At 49.4% G+C, this 22,085-nt stretch overlaps 3 protein-coding genes across 5 annotated transcripts in view; all 3 read right to left on the reverse strand.

The window, feature by feature from the left end:
- LOC310748416 (uncharacterized protein) overlaps window positions 1-22,085 on the reverse strand; it is a 376,897-nt gene that overhangs the window by 188,115 nt on the left and 166,697 nt on the right. The window lies entirely within an intron of this gene.
- LOC310747347 (uncharacterized protein) lies at window positions 1,286-22,012 on the reverse strand. The gene is made up of 6 exons (XM_083581713.1): window positions 20,686-22,012; window positions 19,368-19,690; window positions 18,421-18,836; window positions 2,971-3,053; window positions 2,514-2,656; window positions 1,286-1,955 (listed from the first exon to the last, which is right to left on the reverse strand). The coding sequence occupies exons 2-6, from the start codon at window positions 19,642-19,644 to the stop codon at window positions 1,738-1,740; spliced, it is 1,137 nt and encodes a 378-aa protein (XP_083437839.1). The 5' UTR covers window positions 19,645-19,690; window positions 20,686-22,012; the 3' UTR covers window positions 1,286-1,737.
- LOC310748449 (uncharacterized protein) lies at window positions 5,698-10,892 on the reverse strand. 3 transcript variants are annotated; one of them, XM_083584264.1, is made up of 5 exons: window positions 10,489-10,892; window positions 9,852-9,893; window positions 9,469-9,791; window positions 6,652-9,407; window positions 5,698-6,124 (listed from the first exon to the last, which is right to left on the reverse strand). In XM_083584264.1, exons 1-4 carry the CDS (start codon window positions 10,763-10,765, stop codon window positions 9,369-9,371), a joined length of 681 nt encoding a protein of 226 aa, XP_083440390.1. In that variant the 5' UTR covers window positions 10,766-10,892; the 3' UTR covers window positions 5,698-6,124; window positions 6,652-9,368. The 3 variants fall into 3 exon arrangements, with proteins under 3 accessions (XP_083440390.1, XP_083440389.1, XP_083440388.1); XM_083584263.1 differs by having other exon boundaries at window positions 6,652-9,251; window positions 9,508-9,893; XM_083584262.1 differs by having other exon boundaries at window positions 9,508-9,893.

The following is a 22,085-nucleotide window of genomic DNA, read 5'->3' on the forward strand; positions in this document are numbered from 1 at the left end:
CTGTTTTCGTAAACCTTGCAGGAAGTCAGATGCACTGGTTTGTTCTTGTAAACCTTGAAAGAAGTCGTTCCTTTTCTATAAACCCAAGGCTCAAGACTTTCATATATTCTGCTCAAGTTTTCTGATGGACGCAAAACTCTGGCCTGCCGCTTAATTTCCCCCCTCCTATGTCAGAGGCTTTCGACACACAACAGGCAGCCATTCAACAGGTGCAAGCTTTACGCACACACACAGATGCAACCAAACGCTCTTCCGTGGGTGAGCCAGCAAGGGAGTGACTCCCTGTGCAAGAGGAACCATTAGCGGTGCCATAAGCAGCCTCGTGGTTATCAATTTGCACTCCTAGAATAGAAAGGTTGTATATACAGTGGTACCTCAAGTTATGAACAGCCCAGTTAACAAACTTTTTGGATTATGAACACTTCAAACCTGGAACTGCTTGCAAACTGTTTTTGGTAGACAAACGAGGCCTCAGTAGGCTGTGCTGCTGCCCGGAGCCAGGGCCTGGCGCCTGCATGGGCTCCATTTGGCCTCCACTGCTGGGCTCCAGCCGCAGGAGTCCCAGCACCCTGGCAAGGAACACTTCTCTAACCAAGAGCAAGAGCGAAGTCCAGCGGTGAACCTGGTAAGTGAGCCTGGGATGAAAAGCATCAGCCCTTTACCAGCCCTCGCCTCACCCCCAGCTAGTAGCAATTTGGGTGGCACCTGGCCAGGTAAGCCCACCCACCCTGTGGGAGGTGGTTAGTGGGGAGTTTTGAGATTCTGTCTTGTTCCTTTGTTTATGGGAGTCTGCAAGGGATGGAATGGCAAGAGAGGAGTCACAGACTGTAAATCTGGAAGAGGACGCCGACCCCCCATCTAAACAATGACTATCATCAGTGCAGGTAAGAAAAAAAATTCACGTTTTCATTTTTAAAAAATCATTAATACTGTTTTATTGATTTTACAGTACAGTACATTGTTTATTGCTTTCATTTTACGGATCAATGGCCTCGTTAGATAGTAAAATTCATGTTAAATTGCTGTTTTAGGGGTTGCTTTTCATTGTCTGGAACGGATTAATCCATTTTCCATTACTTTCTATGGGAAAGTATGCTTTGGTTTAAGAACGCTTTGGTTTAAGAACGGACTTCCAGAATGGATTAAGTTTGTAAACCGAGGTACCACTGTACTGCTGTTTTGGCTAAGCTTACACATCAGCTGACGGTTTTGTGAGGCTAAACCAGTGGACTTTGCTGCCATCTGGTGGCCTTTCATAACACCTACGAACAAGCCACACTTGAAACCACGATGAAGCATGACTTTATTTGGCAATATTTATAAAAACAAGTACAGATGCAAAGAAACTTTGGTTTACTTCCAGCTCCTTCCTCTTTGGGGCTTCATTCTTGGATACTCTTTCCTTGCTTTGATGTTCTTTGTGTTTCGCCTCCGATACTTACGTCAAACCTCGCCTCTCTTTGCACCCCAGTTCTTTGTTTACAGTTTGCTTTTTATGTAACTGACATGCATTCCACTTTTGTTATTCTTCCAATTTGAATGAAAAGCAAATTTAAAAATCTGGTGGAATGGAGAGAACAGGTGGGGCATGGTCATTTCTGGATACAAATTCTGTACAAAGGATGGTTCGGCAGGTGGTGGTGTGTCGGGCTAGGCAGCCTCGTTGCAATTGGGGCTCCTCCTGCTCGATGTGGTTCAATGGTAAAATAACACCATTAAACAAGAACCACCAAAACATTAAATTAACTTTCCAAGATAATACTGTGATTTTAAGTAGAGTTCCCTCATTTTTTCTTGGTTAGTTTCCCTCAAAGAGATTTTTTGGTACTGTTCTTCATCCAGGATTTGGCCGTGCAGCATATCCAGGACTGCTGCAACGTTGGTGGTCCGCTGGATCAGCTGTTCCTGGTGCTGTTCAATGAAATGGCAGTCAGAGGAGCTGGGTGGATGAGCATCTGTCAGACAAAAGAAGAACAATTCACATTTAAAGGGGGGGGTTTAGAAGATGCTGCAAGAGACTGACCTCTGGTCGGAGGTGGAGTATCTAGGACTTAGCTTGCCTCCAAGAGCTGCTACCTCTGCAACAATTTTGCTCCTGGGACAGTAGTAATGGAAAGCTCACTGGTCTGTCAGCAGCCATGGAAAGGCAAGAGCTGCGTTGGTCTGCTGGCATCCTTGACCAGGACGTGCGATGCCTGGCTTCATATCTTATCTCTGTGGTTATTAACAAAACGACAATTAATAAAACAATTAATACTAACTTACTGAGCTCCAGAAGGAGTTCACCAATATGGGCCACCCCAGCTTATCCACTGACATTATGTCAGTTACCAAGTGCAAAATAGGACTTTGCATGTGGGCAGATTTGGGTGAGCCACACTTGTTACTTACATATTGTGTTATTCAAAAACCAGGTGAAAAACCTTTCAAGCATAAAATTCCACTGACTATCTGCTTTTTAAATCCATGACAACTCGGAACCAGGCGAAAGTTTTGCTCCCCTCCAGACCCACCTTCAGAATCCTTAGGATGAGATAATGCTCTCCCCAGCCCCTCCTTATTGTTCCTGCTGGGGGCCAGGAGGTCCTCAGTGCGGTCCTTGCAGTTGATGGCTTCCAGCACCTCGGCGGTCGCTACACAATGTTCCTGATATCTCCTGGCTTTGGGGTGTAAAAATGATGTCAAGGGGGAACTTTCTTCACCCCAAGAAGCTCAACGAATTCCTGTAGGTGTCAGGAATTTTACTTATTGAAATATGGCAACCCTATAAAAGGGCTCAACTGTTAAATCACTCTGGGAATCAGTGTGCATTTCCCAAGGACTAACAAGAGCCAGAGATACTTAGGATTCAGTTCAACATGTTTGTTTTCAATGACAATGCCCTAATTTCCTATACTGTTCCATTTGCAAGGAACGTTGCCCTAATCCTTAGGGCTACTTGGTGATAAGAGGAGTGAGGAGGAGCCATACTGACAGAGCAAGGGCTGTAGCTCAGTAGTAGAATATCTAATGCAGAAGGTTCCAGAATCAATCCCTTGCTTCTCTAGGCAGGGCTAGGAGAGACTGTCTGAAGCCCTGGAGAGCTCCCGCAAATCATTGTAGATAATACTGAGTGTGAGCTAGACCAATGGATTCATTCAGTGTAAGGCAGCTTCCTATGTGGATAGCTCAGTTAGTTAGAATGCGGTGCTGACGACACAAAGGTTGCAGGTTCGATCCCTGTATGGGAGAGCTGTATATTCCTCCATTGCAGGGAGTTGGCCTGCAATGATCAGGGGTCCTCAAACTACGGCCTGTGGGCCATATCTGGCCTGCCAGGGTCCTGAGCCCGGTCTGCCTGGCAATTGCTGCTACCACCCGCCATCTTCGGGCGCAAGAGGCAGGCTCCCCCCAGGCCCAGGGAAAACCTCCGCTGCTGCTGCCGCTGCCTCACAGGCTGGACTGGCAATCCCTCTGCCCGCCCGCCTGCTCTCTCTTGCTGCCACATGCTCACTCTTGCCTCAAAGGCCTTGGCCGGCTCCACCGTAAACGCCGCCCCTACTCATGAGGCCTTTGAGGCCTAGTTGCCTCCCCTTGCCGGGAACGGGCGAGCCCTGCGCTTGCGGGCCAAGGGAACACGTTCGGCTCCTGCCGGCCTCCACTCGATGCCCCACGGCCTTGGCGCTCACGCAGGGCTTCACGGGCTCTCTCGCCTCAGGCAGGTCTGTGGGAAGCCTGTGGGACTCTCCGGCTGCTCGTGGACTACAACTCCCATCAGCCCCCACCAGCGCAACCTGGTAGCAGGGGCTGATGGGAGATGGAGTCCAGGAGCTGCCTGAGGGCCACTGGTTCAGCTTCCCTGGGGTTAGAGCTGGGATGCTGAAGGGAGGCTTTGTTTGCTGGTTGGATTTTGGGTTCTAGCTCGGCAGGTCTAGCTGACGGATTGTCGCTTTGGGGAAGGGCTCATTATGGGCTGTTTTAGCTTTTTGCAGAAAACAAGCAGAGGTGCAGCCGACCCAATTAACTTTCAGTTTAATTTTAACCCCCAAAGTCAAAAAGTGTTGTTGTTTATTTATCTTGTTGCTGTGTTGTGCTGTGTGGTGGGGGTGTTGTCACATTGCAGCTTGCAGATGTGGGCAAAGAAACTGCCTTCTCAGGTTTACAGTGGGGAAGACACAGCACTAAAGGAAAATGGAGTGGGAGAGAGGAGGTGGAAAAGCAAACCCATTTCTTCATGACTGAGTTCTTGGAATGAGCAGGTGGAATGAGCCAAAAGCTGCTTGCATCACTGTGGGAGTCATAAAGCCATAGCAGAGGCTTGTAATATTGCAGGGGCCCCCTGACCTCGTGACCAGCACTCCAAGCTTTACAATGTATTGGAATGTATTGACTTTAAATGGAGTTGTGTTTCCTCTGGGCAGTGATGACCCTATATGGCGATGGGTGGGTAAAAGCCATGACCGGATGTAGGTAACGTGAGACATTGGCAAACGGCCATGCGACAGGAGAGAGGAGAGAACAAAGGATAATAAAAGATACCGGAGAGGAGAGAAGGAGTTCGAATGAGCTGCCCTCCATCCATGAAAATATTGCTGGCTCTCTGTGTCTTTATTTTATGCTAAACAGCGCCATTTGTGATGGCTGGCTCCGACACATCACTTGCTACGTCTAGCAGTGACAAATATGGAACTGGATATTGATCATCTCATTAGCCAAAAGCAGGCCCATACTTCCCATTGAAATAATTGTAAGTTTATGTTGATTAAAATTGTTCTTCATTTTAAATATTGTATTGTTTTTCCTGTTTTTGTGCACCACAAATAAAATACGTGACGTGTGCATAGGAATTCGTTCATATTTTTTCCAAACTATAGTCCAGCCCCCAACAGTGTCTGAGGGACAGGGAACTGGCCCCCTTTAAAAAGTTTGAGGACCCCTGGCATAGATGATCCCCTTCCAACTCTACAATTCTGTGATGGTTTACTCAGAAATACGTCCCCAAAATAAGCAGGGCTTTCTTCCTAGTAATAAAGGTAAAGGACCCCTGGACTGTTAGGTCCAGTCAAAGGTGACTAGGGGGTTGCAGCGCTCATCTCGCTTTCAGGCCGAGGGAGCCAGTGTTTGTCTGCTCTCAGCTTTCCAGGTCATGTGGCCAGCATGACTAAACTGCTTCTGGCATAACGGAACACCGTGATGGAAACCAGAGCGCATGGAAATGGGGTTTACCTTCCAGCCTCAGCAGTACCTATTTATCTACTTGCACTGGCGTGCTTTCAAACTGCTGGTAAATGTGTTTAGGACAGTGGTTGAAGTTAGTGGCATAACAAGACTCACTTTTGAGTATACATGCATGAAATTGTACTGTTAGTTTTATTTTTGTTTCTTCTCCTACATTCATATGCCACCTTTCTTCTATCATAAAACCCAAGATTGTATTATAGTTCTATCCAGGCACTGAGCAGATTTAGACCAGCTTAGCTTCAGCAAGGTATTTTAGTTATTTTATATAGTGCATAATTGTATCATTTTTGTAGCCTCATGTGCCGTCAGAACATACTCTGGGACCAGCCCAATAATAGACTTGAGGAAATTCAAGGATGTATTTGCTGGCACAATGAGAACCCCCTGTTCTGGATTTCTCAGAACTGATCTCCAAGGAAATTCCTGGGTTGCCAAATCCCACTCCACCCAACCTTCTCACCAAATGAGGACACGAGCTTGGAATTGGGAAGGTCACATTTACTAAAATCCATCTGTAAGGCACATATAACATCACTTCACAAACATTCCATTTCCATATCCTTTTTATATGTAACAAAGTCCTGAGTTGATGAAGCATGGTTTCCTCCCCAGTTTCATAAAAATTCACATTGCGTTGGCACATCTTAGGGAATATTGACAAGAACTGTCTGATAAAATGGAATGACAAAAAGGAGAGGCAAAGGTGGTTCCTTGTACCAGAGTGATTTGCATCAAAAGCTGTGTATTCAAAACTTTATTTTAGTTCATAACATTTATTGTTATTCTGCACTACAACTCCCATTACCCCTGATCACTGGCCTTGCTGGCTGGGGCTGATGGGAGTTTTAAAAGCAATTTACAAGATCATCTGCTGTCATGACAAAAACCTACTGGTAATTTCACCCTTGATCAACCTAGACAGCATCTTAAAAAGTAGAGACATCACCTTGCCAACAAAGGTCCGTATAGTAAAAGCTATGGTTTTCCCAGTAGTGATGTATGGAAGTGAGAGCTGGACCATCAAGAAGGCTGATCGTCGAAGAATTGATGCTTTTGAATTATGGTGCTGGAGGAGACTCTTGAGAGTCCCATGGACTGCAAGAAGATCAAACCTATCCATTCTTAAGGAAATCAGCCCTGAGTGCTCACTGGAAGGACAGATCGTGAAGCTGAGGCTCCAATACTTTGGCCACCTCATGAGAAGAGAAGACTCCCTGGAAAAGACCCTGATGTTGGGAAAGATGGAGGGCACAAGGAGAAGGGGACGACAGAGGACGAGATGGTTGGATAGTGTCTTTGAAGCTACAAACATGAGTCTGACCAAACTGCGGGAGGCAGTGGAAGACAGAAGTGCCTGGCGTGCTCTGGTCCATGGGGTCACGAAGAGTCGGACACGACTAAACGACTAAACAACAACAACAACAATTTCACCCTTTGTGCACCTTCCTTATTCCTTTGAAGGGTGCTGGGAGGTGTGAGCAGGGAATGGTGCTCACAATAGGGATTAACAGATAGATTGGAGATATCAGGGCAGCAAAGATGGCTCAGTTAATGAGTCTACCTGATGTGTGTTAAAGGACAATAAACGATCAGTTAATTAATTTGCCACTACATGCTTTAACCGCTTGGATTATCAGCAAAAGTCACTAAAAGTGTCTGGATTCTGTCAAAACCTTAACTTCCTCAGCAAAAATCATATTAGTAAACATGGGTAAGTCACACAGTCCCTCCCACCTTCCTTGTCATTGTATGACTATGATCTCCACAGTTCACTAGAGGGGCTTAGCACAGGCTCACCACAGACCACAATTAGGGCAGATCACTTAGCACCACTTTTTCCTGATTGGGAGGAGAGCATATCTTTTTGCTGAGTACCAGGTGACAACACACATTTCACCATCTTTTTCTGCAAAGATGAGCAGAGAAATGGGACAATTTAAAGGAAATGGGACGATTTAAAAATAAATGAATTGTGTGTTTGAAATGAAATCGTTTTTAAATTAACAAGTAACAACAGAAGTGGAGTCAAAATAGCATTGCCAAGAAACAAGGGGGTGATATCAGCATACTTAGGGGAACCAGTGTTCGAATTTCCCCAGGCGCCAGGCACATTTTGCTACCGGCAGGGACTGGCAAGTGAAGTTGATGGAATAGGCAGAGATGGATAAGCTGACAGGGCAGTTAGGAGACCAAGAGTACCAAAAATTTAACAATTGGAGTAAATACTGTGGTTTGTGAAACACAAGAGCAGTCAATTACAACATTCCTAGAGTGTACATGTTTAGACATGGGGAGGGATGTTTGTCCAGCCAGCAGGTAAACTTCCTGGGACAGACTTCCTCTGCATGTGACTAGAGGTGGGTGTGGCCTCTCCTGTGCAGGTAACGACAAAAGCACAGGACAGGGGCAGCCATCTCTCTCTCTTCTCTTCCTTCGAAGAAGCAACATCTGCTAAGCTAAAGATGCCCTCTTGGCTCCCAGCCAAGAGAGGAAAAAGGGACTATCTTCTTATAAGATAGATTCTAAATGTATATTACTTTATTAAGCTGTCTGCCTTCTGGGATCCGATTGTGAACAGAATGTGAGTAAACTCTTTTTATACTTTTGTAAAGGACTGTGTCGTGTCTTGTATTTTAAGAGAGAACAAAGGGGAAATTACCAGAGTAATTATTATAGAGGTTCTAGCGAACCTGAGCACACGTTACCGTTGCGAACTTAAATAAAGGGGAATGTCTTACTCTGCTGATATTTTGGGAACTTGATAGCACAAGTTGGATAAGGATATAATCAGTCAATATATCCTCTCCTGCATCCCTGAACATTCCCACAAATACAAAAAATATTTAAAAATCACTGCGGAGATTTAAAATTTTTGACTGGACTAGACCAATTCTGTAAAGACAACTAGTGGAAATAGTGGTAAACAGATGATATAATTGGGAATGCATATAAAGTAGAAAACTAAGGATCCAAGTTTAGGGTGGAAGGAAGCTAAATGCTAACAGAGTAACAACAGAATATGTAGACAAACAACACAATTTTCTCTCCTCCCTCCTTTTTATTTAAGTACACATGTTGAATGTTTTGAGATTCTATTTGCTTGTTGTGGATGTTGACATGTATGAGAAAGAGAATTTATGAAAAACCAATAAAGATGAATTTTTAAAAAAGGGAAAAAAAGATATCCTAGAATCCTAGAACTGTAGTTGGAAGGGACCCCGAGGCCTTATGTTGTTACTGCAATAATAATAAAACAGCGACAACAACAATTCTGCAGCAGGTCTGTTTAGCAGTAACTGCTTGGTGATAGGTTAAAAAAATTACTTAGGAAACTGTGAGACTTAGGCAATTTCCTGCCATTTTCTTGTGGTTTCCTGGTTCAGTTACAAAGCGAGATGGAGAGAGAAGCGTAAATAGCAGTTATGCAGCAAGACGAGGCTTTCAGTGGAAGAGCCTACTCCCCAATTTTGCTAAGACCCCCCTTCCCCAAAATGTAGCAAAAGCGCTGATGAAACTCAACCAGCTTTATTCTACCGCCTCTTTCAACCAGCGGCGTATGTCATCTGGCTGCAAACCCACTGAATTTGGGGCAAGGCAAAAGTTTCGCTCCCCTCCAGACCCACCTTCGCAATCCTTAGCATCCGCCGCCGCCAGCGTGAGATGAGATACGCCGCTGGTTGAGGGTGGTGAGAGAGGTCACGGCCAAGGTGCAGGCCAGGGGGGCGCACAATCGGTCTCCTGGCGGAGCAGCTCCACTCCTAGCACTGTTTCCTGCTCTGCAGAGGCGGCGAGAGGCTCCCATCGCCCAGAAACTCCGAGAATCCTTTCTGGGCCGCTAGCAATCCTCGGGGGGGCTGCGCGTCCTCTCTGGGCTGCTAGCGATCCTCGGGGGGCTGCGCGTCCTCTCTGGGCTGCTAGCGATCCTCGGGGGGCTGCGCGTCCTCTCTGGGCTGCTAGCGATCCTCGAGGGGCTGCGCGTCCTCTCTGGGCTGCTAGCGATCCTCGGGGGGCTGAGCGTCCTCTCTGGGCTGCTAGCGATCCTCGGGGGGCTGCCCGTCCTCTCTGGGCTGCTAGCGATCCTCGGGGGGCTGCCCGTCCTTTCTGGGCTGCTAGCGATCCTCGGGGGGCTGCCCGTCCTCTCTGGGCTGCTAGCGATCCTCGGGGGGCTGCCCGTCCTCTCTGGGCTGCTAGCGATCCTCGGGGGGCTGAGCGTCCTCTCTGGGCTGCTAGCGATCCTCGGGGGGCTGCCCGTCCTCTCTGGGCTGCTAGCGATCCTCGGGGGGCTGCCCGTCCTTTCTGGGCTGCTAGCGATCCTCGGGGGGCTGCCCGTCCTCTCTGGGCTGCTAGCGATCCTCGGGGGGCTGCCCGTCCTCTCTGGGCTGCTAGCGATCCTCGGGGGGCTGCCCGTCCTCTCTGGGCTGCTAGCGATCCTCGGGGGGCTGCCCGTCCTCTCTGGGCTGCTAGCGATCCTCGGGGGGCTGCCCGTCCTCTCTGGGCTGCTAGCGATCCTCGGGGGGCTGCCCGTCCTCTCTGGGCTGCTAGCGATCCTCGGGGGGCTGCGCGTCCTCTCTGGGCTGCTAGCGATCCTCGTGGGGCTGCCCGTCCTCTCTGGGCTGCGAGCGATCCTCGGGGGGCTGCGCGTCCTTTCCCGGCTGGTCGCGCCGGCAGCAGCGCTGGAGGAAGAAAGAGAAAAAGGGCGGTGGAGGCTGGCCCACAGCTGCCCTGGGAACCCGACTGACCCAGGGCCCTCGGGGAGTGGAGGAGGACCCACCGCCTCTTTGCTCCGTAAGCAGAGTTCCCCGCCATTGAGCCGTCGAACTGGGAGGATGGCATTGGCCGCTCAGAGGAATCTGCCGGCAACGCCCTTTCAAAAGCAGATGAAACGAAAGTTGGAGCGGTCTTTTGGCCGCGCTCCTAATGGGCTGGGGGGGGTGTGAAGGTGGGCTCTCCCGGGCTCAGGGGAGTCGAAAGGGAGCGGGCACCAGGCAGGAAGGGCCTCTACCTGCTGGCTGTGCTGGAGGGTCCTTTGCAGCGCCCATAAACCTTTTATTAAGAAATAATATTTTAAATATTGGGTTGTCTGTGAAACAATTCATTAGAAGGTGAAGTGCCTGAGGAATTGAATGGGTGGAGGGGTTGGAGGAGAGGCGGAAAGAGGCGCTGATTTCTCCGTGGCTAGGGGACGCAGTTGTGGACGTTTCTACCAGGGGCGCAAGATCACCTAGCTACGGCCCTGGCCGCTGCGCTCCCTCCCCAGCCGCTCCTTACTGTTCCCGGTGGCGATCAGGAGCTCCTCGGCGCGGTCCTTGCAGTTGATGGCTTTCAGCACCTTGGCGGTCAGCTGCACGGCGTACTTCGCCGTGTAGAAGCTGACCAGCATGTTCGTCAGGTCCAGCGCCTCCGCCTCCTGCAGCTTCCCTCGGGGGATGTTCGCGTTGCCCCTGCGCACGCGGATCGCGTTCAGCTTGGCCTTGAACCTCCTCATCTCGCCCTCGTTCAGGTTCTCCAGGCACGCCAGCAGGCAGTCCGGCGCGCTCCTCGCCATGGCGCACCTTCAGCGCCAGCAAGAAATGGACTTTGCTTCGCCGGAGGCTGCAAAAGTGAAAGCAGCGATTGTATCTGGGGGGTTGGGATGTAGAACTCGGATGGTTGCGGCCGGAGGAGAGAGGCGTGGCCTGACTGAAAGCGACAAAAAGTGGCGGAAACGCGCGGCTCTTGCTCTTTTTTCTGTCTGTTTTCTCAGCGCGCTGGGCGGAGACGGACTTTCCCATTATAAGCACTTGCAGTATCTCGCGCTAACAAAAGGCTTCCAGGCGCCAAGCTGTGCAGGAAAACCCTCTAACATTTCTCTGATGAAAATAGGGACGGCTTCTGTAAATCCAGCACTGTCCTTTGAAAATAGGGGCGCTTGGAGGGTCTGCAGGACACGGCTCTTGCAGGAGGGAAATTCTGGAGAGATACGGCTGGGGGAACTTGGGGGGACGGAACAGGTTTGTAAGAAATAAAGAGGAAAGCCAGGGGAACAGCCAGGCGCTGGTCTGTTCTCGTAAACATCACAGGAAGTCAGACGCACAGGCAACCCCTCGTCTCTTTTCCATAAACCTAAGGCGCGAGACTTTCATATATTCCCCTCGAGTTCTCTGATAGACTGACGGAGCGAAACTCCTGCCCGCCGCTTAATCTTTTTTTCTCCCACGTTAGAGGCTTTTGACGCACGACAGGAAGACGTTCAACAGGCGCAAGCTTTACGCACGCAGATATTTATTTATTATTTATACCCCGCCCCCAGCCACTCTGGGCAGCTCCCAACAGGATATTTATAATAATAACAAAAAACGATAAAACATCAAATATTAAAAACTTCCCTAAACAGGGCTGCCTTCAGGTGTCTTCTAAAAGTCAGACAGTTGTTTATTTCCTTGACTTCTGAAGGGAGCGTGTTCACAGGGAGGGTGCCACTACCAAGAAGGCCCTCTACCTGGTTCCCTGTAACCTCCCTTCTTGCAGGGAGGGAACCACTGAGGTGGACCTCAGTGTCCAGACAGAACGAGGGGGATGGAAATGCTCCTTCAGGTATACTGGGCTGAGGCTGTTTAGGGCTTTAAAGGTCAGCACCAACATTTTGAATTGTGCTCGGAAACGTACTGGGAACCAATGTAGGTCACATTCAAAGGTAACCCCATGTAGAGTGCATTGAGGTATCTCCCAAGTGGGAGATAACTAGAGCATGCACCACTCTGGCAAGACGGTCCACAGGCAGGTAGGGTGTCAGCCTGCATACCAGATGGAGCTGGTAGACAGCTGCCCTGGACACAGAATTAACTTGTGTCTCCATGGACAGCTGTGAGTCCAAAATGACGCCCAGGCTGCGCACCTGGTCCTTCAGGGGCACAGTTGCCACATTCAGGACCAGGGAGTTCCCCACACCTGCCCGCCCCCTATCCCCCAAATACAAACTCTGTACAAAGGATGGTGCAGGGGATTCTACAGGTGAAAATGTAGCTGCTTCTAAAAACTTCAGAGCATAAGCAGAACTGAGTCCACAATAAACTGCCCCAAGACTGCTCTCTTCCAGGCTCTAGACACTATGCTTCTGCCAGGGCAGCTCAGAGCATTAAAAACATTTTTTTAAAAATTAAAACAACCAGTTCCTCTCCTTATCAGACTCGTAGAAGAATATTACTATTGAACAGGAGGCTTTTCTTCTCGTTTCTCCTGATCACACTGACTTCCACCTTTATTTTTATTTTTTTAAATAATATTTATTTATTTAGTTTTCCAATTTAACAATCCAATAAAAGCCACATTAAAAACATTCCAAATCATGAAATATCCCAGCACCATCATCTAGAAATGCCCACCCACGGAGAAGTGGAACCACTGCAATACAATTCGCACTCCTAATCCCAGAAGCCTTTCCAGAAGTTGACCATGGTCAATAGGACAGGATGTTGTTGAGAGGTTCAAAAGCATCAACAGTGTTGCTCTCTCCTCAGAATTCCAATTAGAAGTGGAAATTCCCAGTTGGGTTTCATAGGGAAGAGTCACCGAGTAGGAGGTACAGATTGAAATATAGGACTGAGATCTCAAGCTCCTGACAGAGCATGTTTCAGCTGACCTTTTGAAAATGACCCCACAGGAAGAGAACCTGGGGTTCTCCAACCAAGTATGATAAGGCCCCATTCTGTCTCGCTTCTCCAGGCTCGTCCCCCTTTCCTACAAAGTGTGTGGACATGGGAATTGTATTTGCCCAAAAAGAAACACAAGGAGCATGGACACTTATGTTACAAGTGGGAAAGTATGGAATTGAGCTTGGGAAACAAAACTCACACTCCTTCTTTCATGCAAGTCAGTGTCCTCCCAAGGCAGCACACACAAAAAAGACACGTCAGAGAAAACTATAAAATAGTTAAATCGTGCCAACATTATAACAAATAAGAAAACACCAATAAACCAGCACTTTATTATGATATAGTGGTACCTCTAGTTGCAGACACGATCCATTCCAGGGTGCCGTTCTTCGCAAGCACAGAGTGCAATAGAGCGCTTCTGCGCATGTGCAAAGCGCGCAGAATGTTTCTGCACGCACACACGCGACGAAACCCAGAAGTATACACTTCTCGATTTGCTGCATTTGCAAGCTGAAAAGACATAACATGAACCTAATGCAACACAAGGTACATTGAACCTGCACTGCTGTCCCCGTAGTATTTTTTTTTTTTTTTGGCATTTCATTAAGGATTAAGAAACCATACAGCAAAGAAACAAAAATAACTATTTCCAACACTAGAGTGCCACAGATTGTATACAAACAAAACACACATTCACATAATGTCAGTCCTGAATCAAGAGCATTACAGTTTTACATTCCAAATTTTTGTACCAGCTATTAATAAACGTATCTGCAAATTGCTGTCTGATGCACATAAAAAAAAGTTCCACAAGGTGGCGAAAAATGTCTGTGGTTTTCTTTACCCTGCAAAAGTGTCCTGGAAGTTCACTCCATTGTCTCTCAAGGCAGACAGAGGCCAACAAATTTTCTCTGAAATTGTAATGGTCCAAATATTCCTGAACCTAGCAGGCAGATCTAGATTTCCCAGACTTCTCCATTTACAAACTACTGTCTGTCTTGTAACAATGAATAAGAAAGTTAGCAGTTCTTTACATTTAATATTAGAATTTGGTCTTACAAATAACGACAAAAAATTAGCTTAGATGCAAGAACAATGCAGTTTTAACCAGTCTGTTATGAACATCAACTCAGAATGGCTTAATACATGTGCATTCCCACTAAAGCTGGTAGTGTGTACATTTACTATTGCAGCCCAACAAGTTTGCACTAACTTTAGATGACAAATGAGAAAATTGAGCCAGTGTTCTATCACAGCAGTGAAATGCCTTAGGAGACGTTTCCATAATATTTCCCAATACTGTTTTAACTCCTTTTTTGGACCGTCATTTATAGCATCTTTCTTCATCAACCACTGCTTGCAAGCCAGTTTCCCATACTTTCTTTAAACCTACTAACAGCCTGCTTTGTTTGTCAAGGAAGTTTGTGATACTATCTCACTTTCTCCCTCAAACCAGCATTCAGCATAGCTTTGTTCAAACCTTGTTAAATTCCTGTTGGCATGGGATTATCTCATGACAATTCCCAGTGTCGTTTAACAATAAATCCCACTTCCCAGGTAACTTTGGGAATTATAGCTCTGTGAGGGGAACAGAGATCTCCTAACAATTCTCAGCACCCATAACAAATGACACTTCCCATGATCCTTTGTGGGGACCAATGACAGTTTAAAGTGGTCAGATGCCATTGTAAACATACAGTGCAGATGGGATCCAGGAAATTCAAAGTGTTGTTTCTTATATGCATATCAAAAGTCCACGAGGTGGCAGCAAAGTCCATCAAATTAGCCCTCACACTGAATACTCTCAAGCGATGGTAAGCTTTTCAGACCCTGCAATATACAGAGTCTTTCTGTATCATCTTTCTCAAGACATTTTGGCACCTGAGGTTGAAGAAACTAGGCTTTATTTCACCCAGATCGAAGACCCAGTTTGGCACACTCCCATGTGCATTTGCACACACACACACACACACACACACACAGTTTGGGAGCTTCAATGGCATCCCTTTGGAGGTTTCCCCTGGGACAAAAAACCTGGCTAGCTAGTCAGTCTCCCCCAACTATGGCACTGCCTGAGGTGAACTACAAAATGCCACCCCTCCTGATCAGGGAAGAGTGAATTTTGACACCAAGAACAAATAATAAAGATCTACATCAGGATCTGCTGTATCTGTGGATCATGCTGCCTGAGGCAGACACTTCACCCTGCCTTATAGGAGCGAAGTTCTGGGTGACCAGGTCCCTTCGGCAGCCCCCAATAAAATATATGAGCCTTACCCCACACACCCCACACAGTTGATGGGCTGTGTCATTCAAATGGTGTGCATGCACTGTTAGTTTCTGTTTGTGCCACTGTGCAGCTGCTTAGAGTCACAAGACTCTGTTTACATTCCAGAGACAGTCCAGGGTGTTGGAAGTCTCACGGGAGACGGATGTGACGTTACTGGTTTCCTGTTCCTTTGTTTTGTTTCAGTTGCTCTCTGCTCTCACAGAGAGAGAATGTGTTTTCTGTCTGCGTAGTAAGAAATAAAGCATAGCGATGTAGCCATAAATCTCATCACTTCCGCATGCTGCTTTGATTCTCTGCTGAATGGGAATGTGCCTGAGCCTCATCAAAGGCTCAGGTCGTTAATCATGTCAGAGGGCGATTCCGAAGGACTCGGCCGGAGGAAGATGAGCTTTATCAGCTTGGTTGAACGCAGATTCTGACATGCACCACATCATGTGATCAATTATGCAGGGCGGGGCTTACCTTTTCCCCGCCCCTGCCAATATTTTATTCAAGTTAGCTCCCCTGCCCTGCTCTTGGGTGGACTTTCCAATGTTATAGTCATGGCCTCTTTCCAGCTATAAATGATAAGCAAACTAGCAACCAAGGGGAGGAAAACAATTAGGTGCTTTAAGGTAAAGCCAGCTTTATCCCCATAAAAAAAGAGAGAGAAGGCAAAGTTTTGGGTAGAAATCTATCCAATAATCACATTGATTTCCTTCTGATAAGGAAAATTCTGGGTTGAGAGGCTATTCAACTGCCCAGCTCATCGGGACTGAGGCTGTGGGTATGTGTGGTCAGAAAGTAAGGAAGTTCCAGCCAAAAACCAGAGCAAAACAGCTGTTAGTAGACCAAGATCTTTATTGTTGCACAACAGGTCCCCACGAGAGTAAGAACCCCGAGCATGGGGCAACATTGACTTTTAAAACTTTTCCCAAATCCCCAGAATACATTTTACCCAGCATCACTTATACATCATTACTACTGTGGGTTAAACCACAGAGCCTAGGGCTTGCCGATCAGAAGGCTGGCAGTTTGAATCCCTGCGACGGGGTGAGCTCCCGTTGCTTGGTCCCTGCTCCTGCCAACCTAGTGGCTCGAAAGCACGTCAAAGTGCAAGTAAATAAATAGGTACCGCTCTGGCAGGAAGGTAAACGGCGTTTCCGTGCGCTGCTCTGGTTCGCCAAAAGCGGCTTAGTCATGCTGGCCACATGACCCGCAAGTTCAACATTTGCTGACTTTTCCAGACATCTTTCCCAACACCTCCTAAGTACCCACCACCAAAAGAACAATAACAGTCTTTACATTTCCTTGCCCTCAGGGCAGGGGCGTACGAAGGGGTGGGGGTGCAGGTGGCCCCGGGTGCCATCCCTGAAAGGGGTGACAAAAAGGCACACTGCAGGGGGCTCGGCCCACTGCTGCAATGCATGGCGGATCGCCCGCCCGCCCTGACAATGATGCAGTGCACGGGGGATTGCCCAGCTGTCACCAATGCAGTGGGCGGGGATCACCCACCCTGCCGCCAACACCGCAGCATGAGGCGGATTGGGATCCCCTCGCAGCTCTCCCCGCAGCGAACACCACAGTGTGCAGCAGATTGTGCCCCCCCCCCGTGCAGCTCACCCTTGCAAGAGGGATTGATATCTGGGAATTGTAGCTAAAGTGTAGGTGGGTTCAGGTGCAGGTGCAGGAGGAGGCAGGAGGAGAGCCTTCAAGGGGGGAGGGGGGAAGAAACAACAACAACCGGGTTCAACCGGAGGCTTATTCACAAGGAAACCTATATTGCCAGCCACCGCTTCTGCCACCATGAAATGGTTGTGATTTGAAAGTGGTTGCCTTGGGGTGGACCGTGTCCAGAGAAGTTTCAGACCGAGTGAGTCTTTGCGCCATTGCCCCGTTCTCCCAGGCTGCTCTCTGGGGGTGGGGGAGCCGCGCTGTTTTGCCGGCGGCCTCCCCTTTCCCCTGAGGGCCCCAGGAAGGCTTGGGAGACGCAGGCCCTGATGACTGGACGCCCAACTCCTGGTGCTTTCATGAGTTCCTGCTTCTGCGGTCATACCAAGAGGGCATCTTTGGCTTAGTAGATGTTGTTTCTTTGATGCGGTGAAAGAGAGAGAGATGGCTGCCCTGCCCTGTGCTTTTGTCATTACCTGCACAGGTGAGGCCACACCCACCTCTAGTCACATGCAGAGGAAGTCTGTCCCAGCCCAGAAGGATACAGGAAGTTTACCTGCTGGCTGGACAAACATTCCTCCCCATGTGTAAACATGTTCACTCTAGGAATGTTGTACTTGACTGCTCTTGTGTTTCACATCCTACACTGCTCCCCTGCACCCCCTTGGCTGCGCCCATGCTGGGAAGCCAGACAAACCCGCCCACCCCCCGCAGCGGGAGCACGTGGAATCCACCTTTGAACTTCCCCAGATCCGACTTCTGCAAGCCCCCCAGGGCGCTGAGCAGCAGGGGAGAAGAAGGCTCTTGGGTCTTGTCCTTGCCCAACGGTGCACCCAGCAGGAGGTGCTAAAGTCAGGGGTGAACGATGGCGTCATGACACCTTGGGTGGGGCATTGCTACACAGCGCGCATGTGCAGCATGCACTGTATGTAGCGACGCCACACATGCGCTATACATAGTTCGGACGGTGGTGGGATCCCTCCGTAGCCCCTACAGCCACATGTAGAGAATCCCCTCCCTTTTTTATTTAAGTACACATTTTGAATGTTGAATGTTTTGAGATTTTATTTGCTTATTGTGGATGTTGACATGTATGAGAAAGATTTTTGAGAATTTATGGCAAACCAATAAAGATGAATTTTTTAAAAAATAAAAAAAATCCTAGAATCCTAGAACTGTAGAGTTGGAAGGGACCCTGAGCCCTTATGTTGTTATTGCAATAATAATAAAACAATGACGACAACAATTGCGCAGTAGGCCAGTTTAGCCAGTAATTGCTTGGTGACAGGTTAAGAAAATTACATAGGAAACAGTGTGACGTAGGCAATTTCCTGCCACTGTGCCACTGTGTTGTGGTTTTCCTGGTTCAGTTACAAAATGAGATAGAGAGAGAAGCGAAAAGGGCAGTTATGCGGCAAGACGAGGCTTTCAGTAGAAGAGCCCACTCCCCAGTTTTGCTAAGTAAGTCGTCCCCCTTCCCCAAAATGTAGCAAAAGCGCTAATGAACCTCAACCACCTTTACTCTACTGCCGCTTTAAACCACCGGAGTATCTCATTTCGCGGCAACTCGCCGAACTCGGGACGAGGCAAAAGTTTCGCTCCCCTCCAGACCCACCTTCGCGATCCTTAGTATCCACCGCTGCCAGGGCCAAAGCTAAAGGGTAGCCAGAAAGCACTCTGGGCTGTGAGCGGTCCTCCGGGGGCTGCGCCTCCACTCTGGGCTGCGAGCAATCCTCCGGGGGCTGCGCCTCCACTCTGGGCTGCGCCCGATCCTCGGGGGGCTGCGCGTCCTCTCTGGGCTGCGCCCGATCCTCGGGGGGCTGCGCGTCCTCTCTGGGCTGTGCCCGATCCTCGGGGGGCTGCGCGTCCTCTCTGGGCTGCGCCCGATCCTCGGGGGGCTGCGCGTCCTCTCTGGGCTGCGCCTGATCCTCGGGGGGCTGCTCCTCCTCTCTGGGCTGTGCGTCCTCTCTGGGGTGAGCGTCCTGTCCCGGCTGCCTGCGCCGGCGGCACCTTCTTCCCCTGGCCCTTGCAAGGCATCCTGAACCCTGGAGGAGGAAGGACAAGAAGGGCGCTGGAGCGGCTGTCCCGCGGAACCGAGTGACCCAGGGCCCTCAGGGGAGCGGAGGAAGAACCGGGGGGGCATTGGCCGCTCAGAGGAATCAAGCGGGGCCGGGAAGCTGCCGGCAACTCCCTTTCAAAGGCGGAGGAAAATCTTCCTCTGCTAAATCAGGAAAGGAAACACCTGGGGGGTTGGGGCGCGGAGGGGGGGCTCTCCTGGGCTCAGGGAAGTCGAAAAGGGGTGGACCCCAGGCAAGAAGGGGCTCTACCTGCAGGCTGCGCTGGAGGGTCCTTCGCAGCCCTCGGAAACATTTTACTAAGAAATAATAAATTAAATATTGGATTGTCTGTGAAAGAATTCCTTGCAAGGTGAAATGCGTAAGGAATTGACTGGGTGGAAGGGGGAGGGTTGGAGGAGAGAGCTAATTTCTCCGTGGCTAGGGGGCGCAATCTGGACGCTTCTGCCAGGGGCGCAAGATCACCCTGGCCGCTGCTCTCCCTCCCCAGCCGCTCCTTACTTTTCCCAGTGGCGGCCAGGAGCTCCTCGGCGCGGTCCTTGCAGTTGATGGCTTTCAGCACCTTGGCGGTCAGCTGCACGGCGTACTCCTCGGCGTAGAAGCTGATGAGCAGATCTTTGAGGTCCAGCGCATCCGCCTTCTGCAGCCGCCCTCGGGGGATGTTGTCGTAGCCCTTGGAGATGGGGAACTCGTTCAGCTTAGCCTTGAACCTCCTCAACTCGCCCTCGTTCAGGTTCTCCAGGCAGTCCAGCAGGCGGTCCTTCGCGCTCCTCGCCATGGCGCTCCTTCAGTACCAGCAAGAAATGGACCTTGCTTCGCGGAAACTGCAAAATTGAAAGCAGGCGTCGTGCCTGGGGTGGGGTGGGGGGATGGGGATGTAGGACTCGGATTGGTGCAGCGGGAGGAGAGAGGCGTGGCCTGGGTGAAAGCTCCAAAAAGTGGTGGAAACGCTCCCACGAGGCTCTCGCGCTTTTCTCTGTCTGTTTTCTTAGCAAGCTGTGCAGAGACGGTTTCTCCCATTATAAACATTTGCTTACAGAAGGCGCTCAGGCAGGGGCGGAGAAAGGCAGGTGTAGCTGCAGGGCGGCAGGCAGCCTCCTGGGAGACCCCTCGATCTCCCCCACCCCCCAAAAAAGCTCAATAACTCTGGCTCCCCCCAAAAAGCTGAACAACTTTTGTCACTGCCAGATTTTTTTTATAGTGGGAGTAGATCGCAGTCTCTTGAGAGTTGGACGTGCCTGCTATAAATAAAATAACACAAGCCAAAACACAATCCATCCTGTAGATTTAAGTATCTGTCCACAGTCGCCTACTTGTTATCAGAGGCCCAGAATCCACATTCCTTTGTAAGAAAATATGAAATAAAGTCAAACCATTTTTGCAGACAAATATAATAATAATAAATAATAAATCAATTGGGGGGGGGGTTGTTGACAAGAAATTTTCCGCTCTAGGTACCACCTCACCTTGCTGCGCCTGCTTCCAGGCGCCAAGTTGTGCAGACAAACCCTCCAACATTTCTCTGATGAAATTAGGGGCACAACAACAACAATAACAATAACGTTATTATTTATACCCCGGCCATCAGTCCAGGTTGCCCCAGCCACTCTGAGCGGTTTCCAACATATATAAAAACATAACAAAACATTAAACTTTAAGAAAGACTTAATTCAGGGCTGCCTTTAGGTTTCTTCTAAAGGTTCCCTAGTTACTTATACTTGGCTTGGGGGTAGCAAAACTCCATACCCTCCAATATTTCTCCGATGAAAATAGAAACATCCTAAGGAAAAGCGGGACATTCCAGGATCAAATCAGTAACCTGTAAATCCGTGACTGTCCTTTGAAAATAGGGACACTTGGCGGGTCTGCAGCACATGGCTCTTGCAAGAGCGAGAGATAGGGCTGGGGGGACTTGGGGGGACGGAGCAGGTTTGTAAGAAATAAAGAGGAAAGCCATGCGAACAGCCAGGCGCTTGTCTGTTCTTGTAAACATCACAGAAATCAGACACACAGGCAACCACTCGTCCCTTTTCTATAAACCTAAGGCGCGAGTCTTTCATATATTCCGCTCGAGTTTTCTGATAGACTGACAGAGCAAACCTCGGGCCCGCCGCTTAATCTCTTTTTCTCCCATGTCAGAGGCTTTTGACGCATGACAGGCAGACATTCAACAGGTGAAAGCTTTATGCGCGCGCACACACAAACACACATTTATTTCTTTATTATTTATGCCCCGCCCATCTGGCTGGGTTGATTGGGGGGACACCTGCCCCCCTTGGCTGCGCCCATTCTGGGAACCCAGACGTACCGCCCCGCCCCCCTCGCAGCGGGAGCGCGTAGAATCTGCCTTTGAACTTCCCCAGATCCGACTCCTGCAAGTCCCGCGGGGCGCCGTGCAGCATGCGAGAAACAGAAACTCGGCTCTTGTCCTTCCCCGACAGCGCGGCGGAGCCCAGCAGGTGGCGCTAAAGGAACACGCTCTGATTCCAAGGCTTCCCTGGCCGTTCGCGTCGGCTCTGATTGGCCGCGCGGGCGGAAGGGGCGGGTCCGGAGCTCCGAGCTCCGCTTCTCATCTTGCTTTCGCTTTCCTCCCATCTGAGGAAGCTCCTCTGCTCTAACAGCTTCCGCTTTCGCTTTCTGTCTTCCGGAAGGGAGGAGGCGGGGCTTGGGGGAGACTTTTTGCGTCGGGCGCGACAGCCTTGTTGCGACTGGGGCTCCTTCCTCTCCAGTGGAGAATTTCCTTCTTCTCTCCCGCCTGTGCCTTCGGCGCGCGGAAGCGCTCCTCGGGGCTCTCCTTCCCGGCCTCTCCCGAAGTGCTGCCCGGGGAACTGGCACTCCAGAGCCCGCCGAAGGCGCCCGGTGGCGTTTAGGATAGCCCGGTTGAAGGCCTTGAGGGAAGGTTCGGGTGGGAAGGATATCGCTGAATTCATCGTATAGCGGGTAGGCCCTGGAGGCAGTATTCAAATTGTCCTTCCCACGGTCTTTGCATAGAAGAACAGATTCAAAGCAGAGCCCCAGCTGCGGGTGTGTGTGGACCAAGAGTAAGATAGGAAGAGGATGGAGGCTCAGGCGGTAGGAAATTCTGCTTTGAACAGCTTAATGGATTCAGTAGTTGTTGTTTAGTCATTTCTGACTCTTCATGACTCCATGGACTAGAGCACGCCAGGCACTCCTGTCTTCCACTGCCTCCCGCAGTTTGGTCAAACTCATGTTGGTAAT

The sequence above is a fragment of the Podarcis filfolensis genome, assembly GCF_964270895.1.
Source record: "Podarcis filfolensis genome assembly, chromosome: 13".
NCBI classification, from domain to species: domain Eukaryota; kingdom Metazoa; phylum Chordata; class Lepidosauria; order Squamata; family Lacertidae; genus Podarcis; species Podarcis filfolensis.

Excerpts from the sequence above, each read along its gene's own strand:
- LOC310748449 (XM_083584263.1), bottom strand. The coding sequence starts at position 10,765 with ATGGCGAGGAGCGCGCCGGACTGCCTGCTGGCGTGCCTGGAGAACCTG. Across the intron at positions 9,894-10,488 it reads CCTGATCGCCACCGGGAACA|CGCTGCTGCCGGCGCGACCA; the intron begins GTAAGGAGCGGC and ends TTCTTCCTCCAG. Across the intron at positions 9,252-9,507 it reads TAGCAGCCCAGAAAGGACGG|CAGCCCAGAGAGGACGCTCA; the intron begins GCAGCCCCCCGA and ends GAGGATCGCTAG.
- LOC310747347 (XM_083581713.1), bottom strand. The coding sequence starts at position 19,644 with ATGGCGAGGAGCGCGAAGGACCGCCTGCTGGACTGCCTGGAGAACCTG. Across the intron at positions 3,054-18,420 it reads GCCCTGGCAGCGGTGGATAC|CCCTGCCTAGAGAAGCAAGG; the intron begins TAAGGATCGCGA and ends AGTCTCTCCTAG. Across the intron at positions 1,956-2,513 it reads TCATCCTAAGGATTCTGAAG|ATGCTCATCCACCCAGCTCC; the intron begins GTGGGTCTGGAG and ends TTTGTCTGACAG.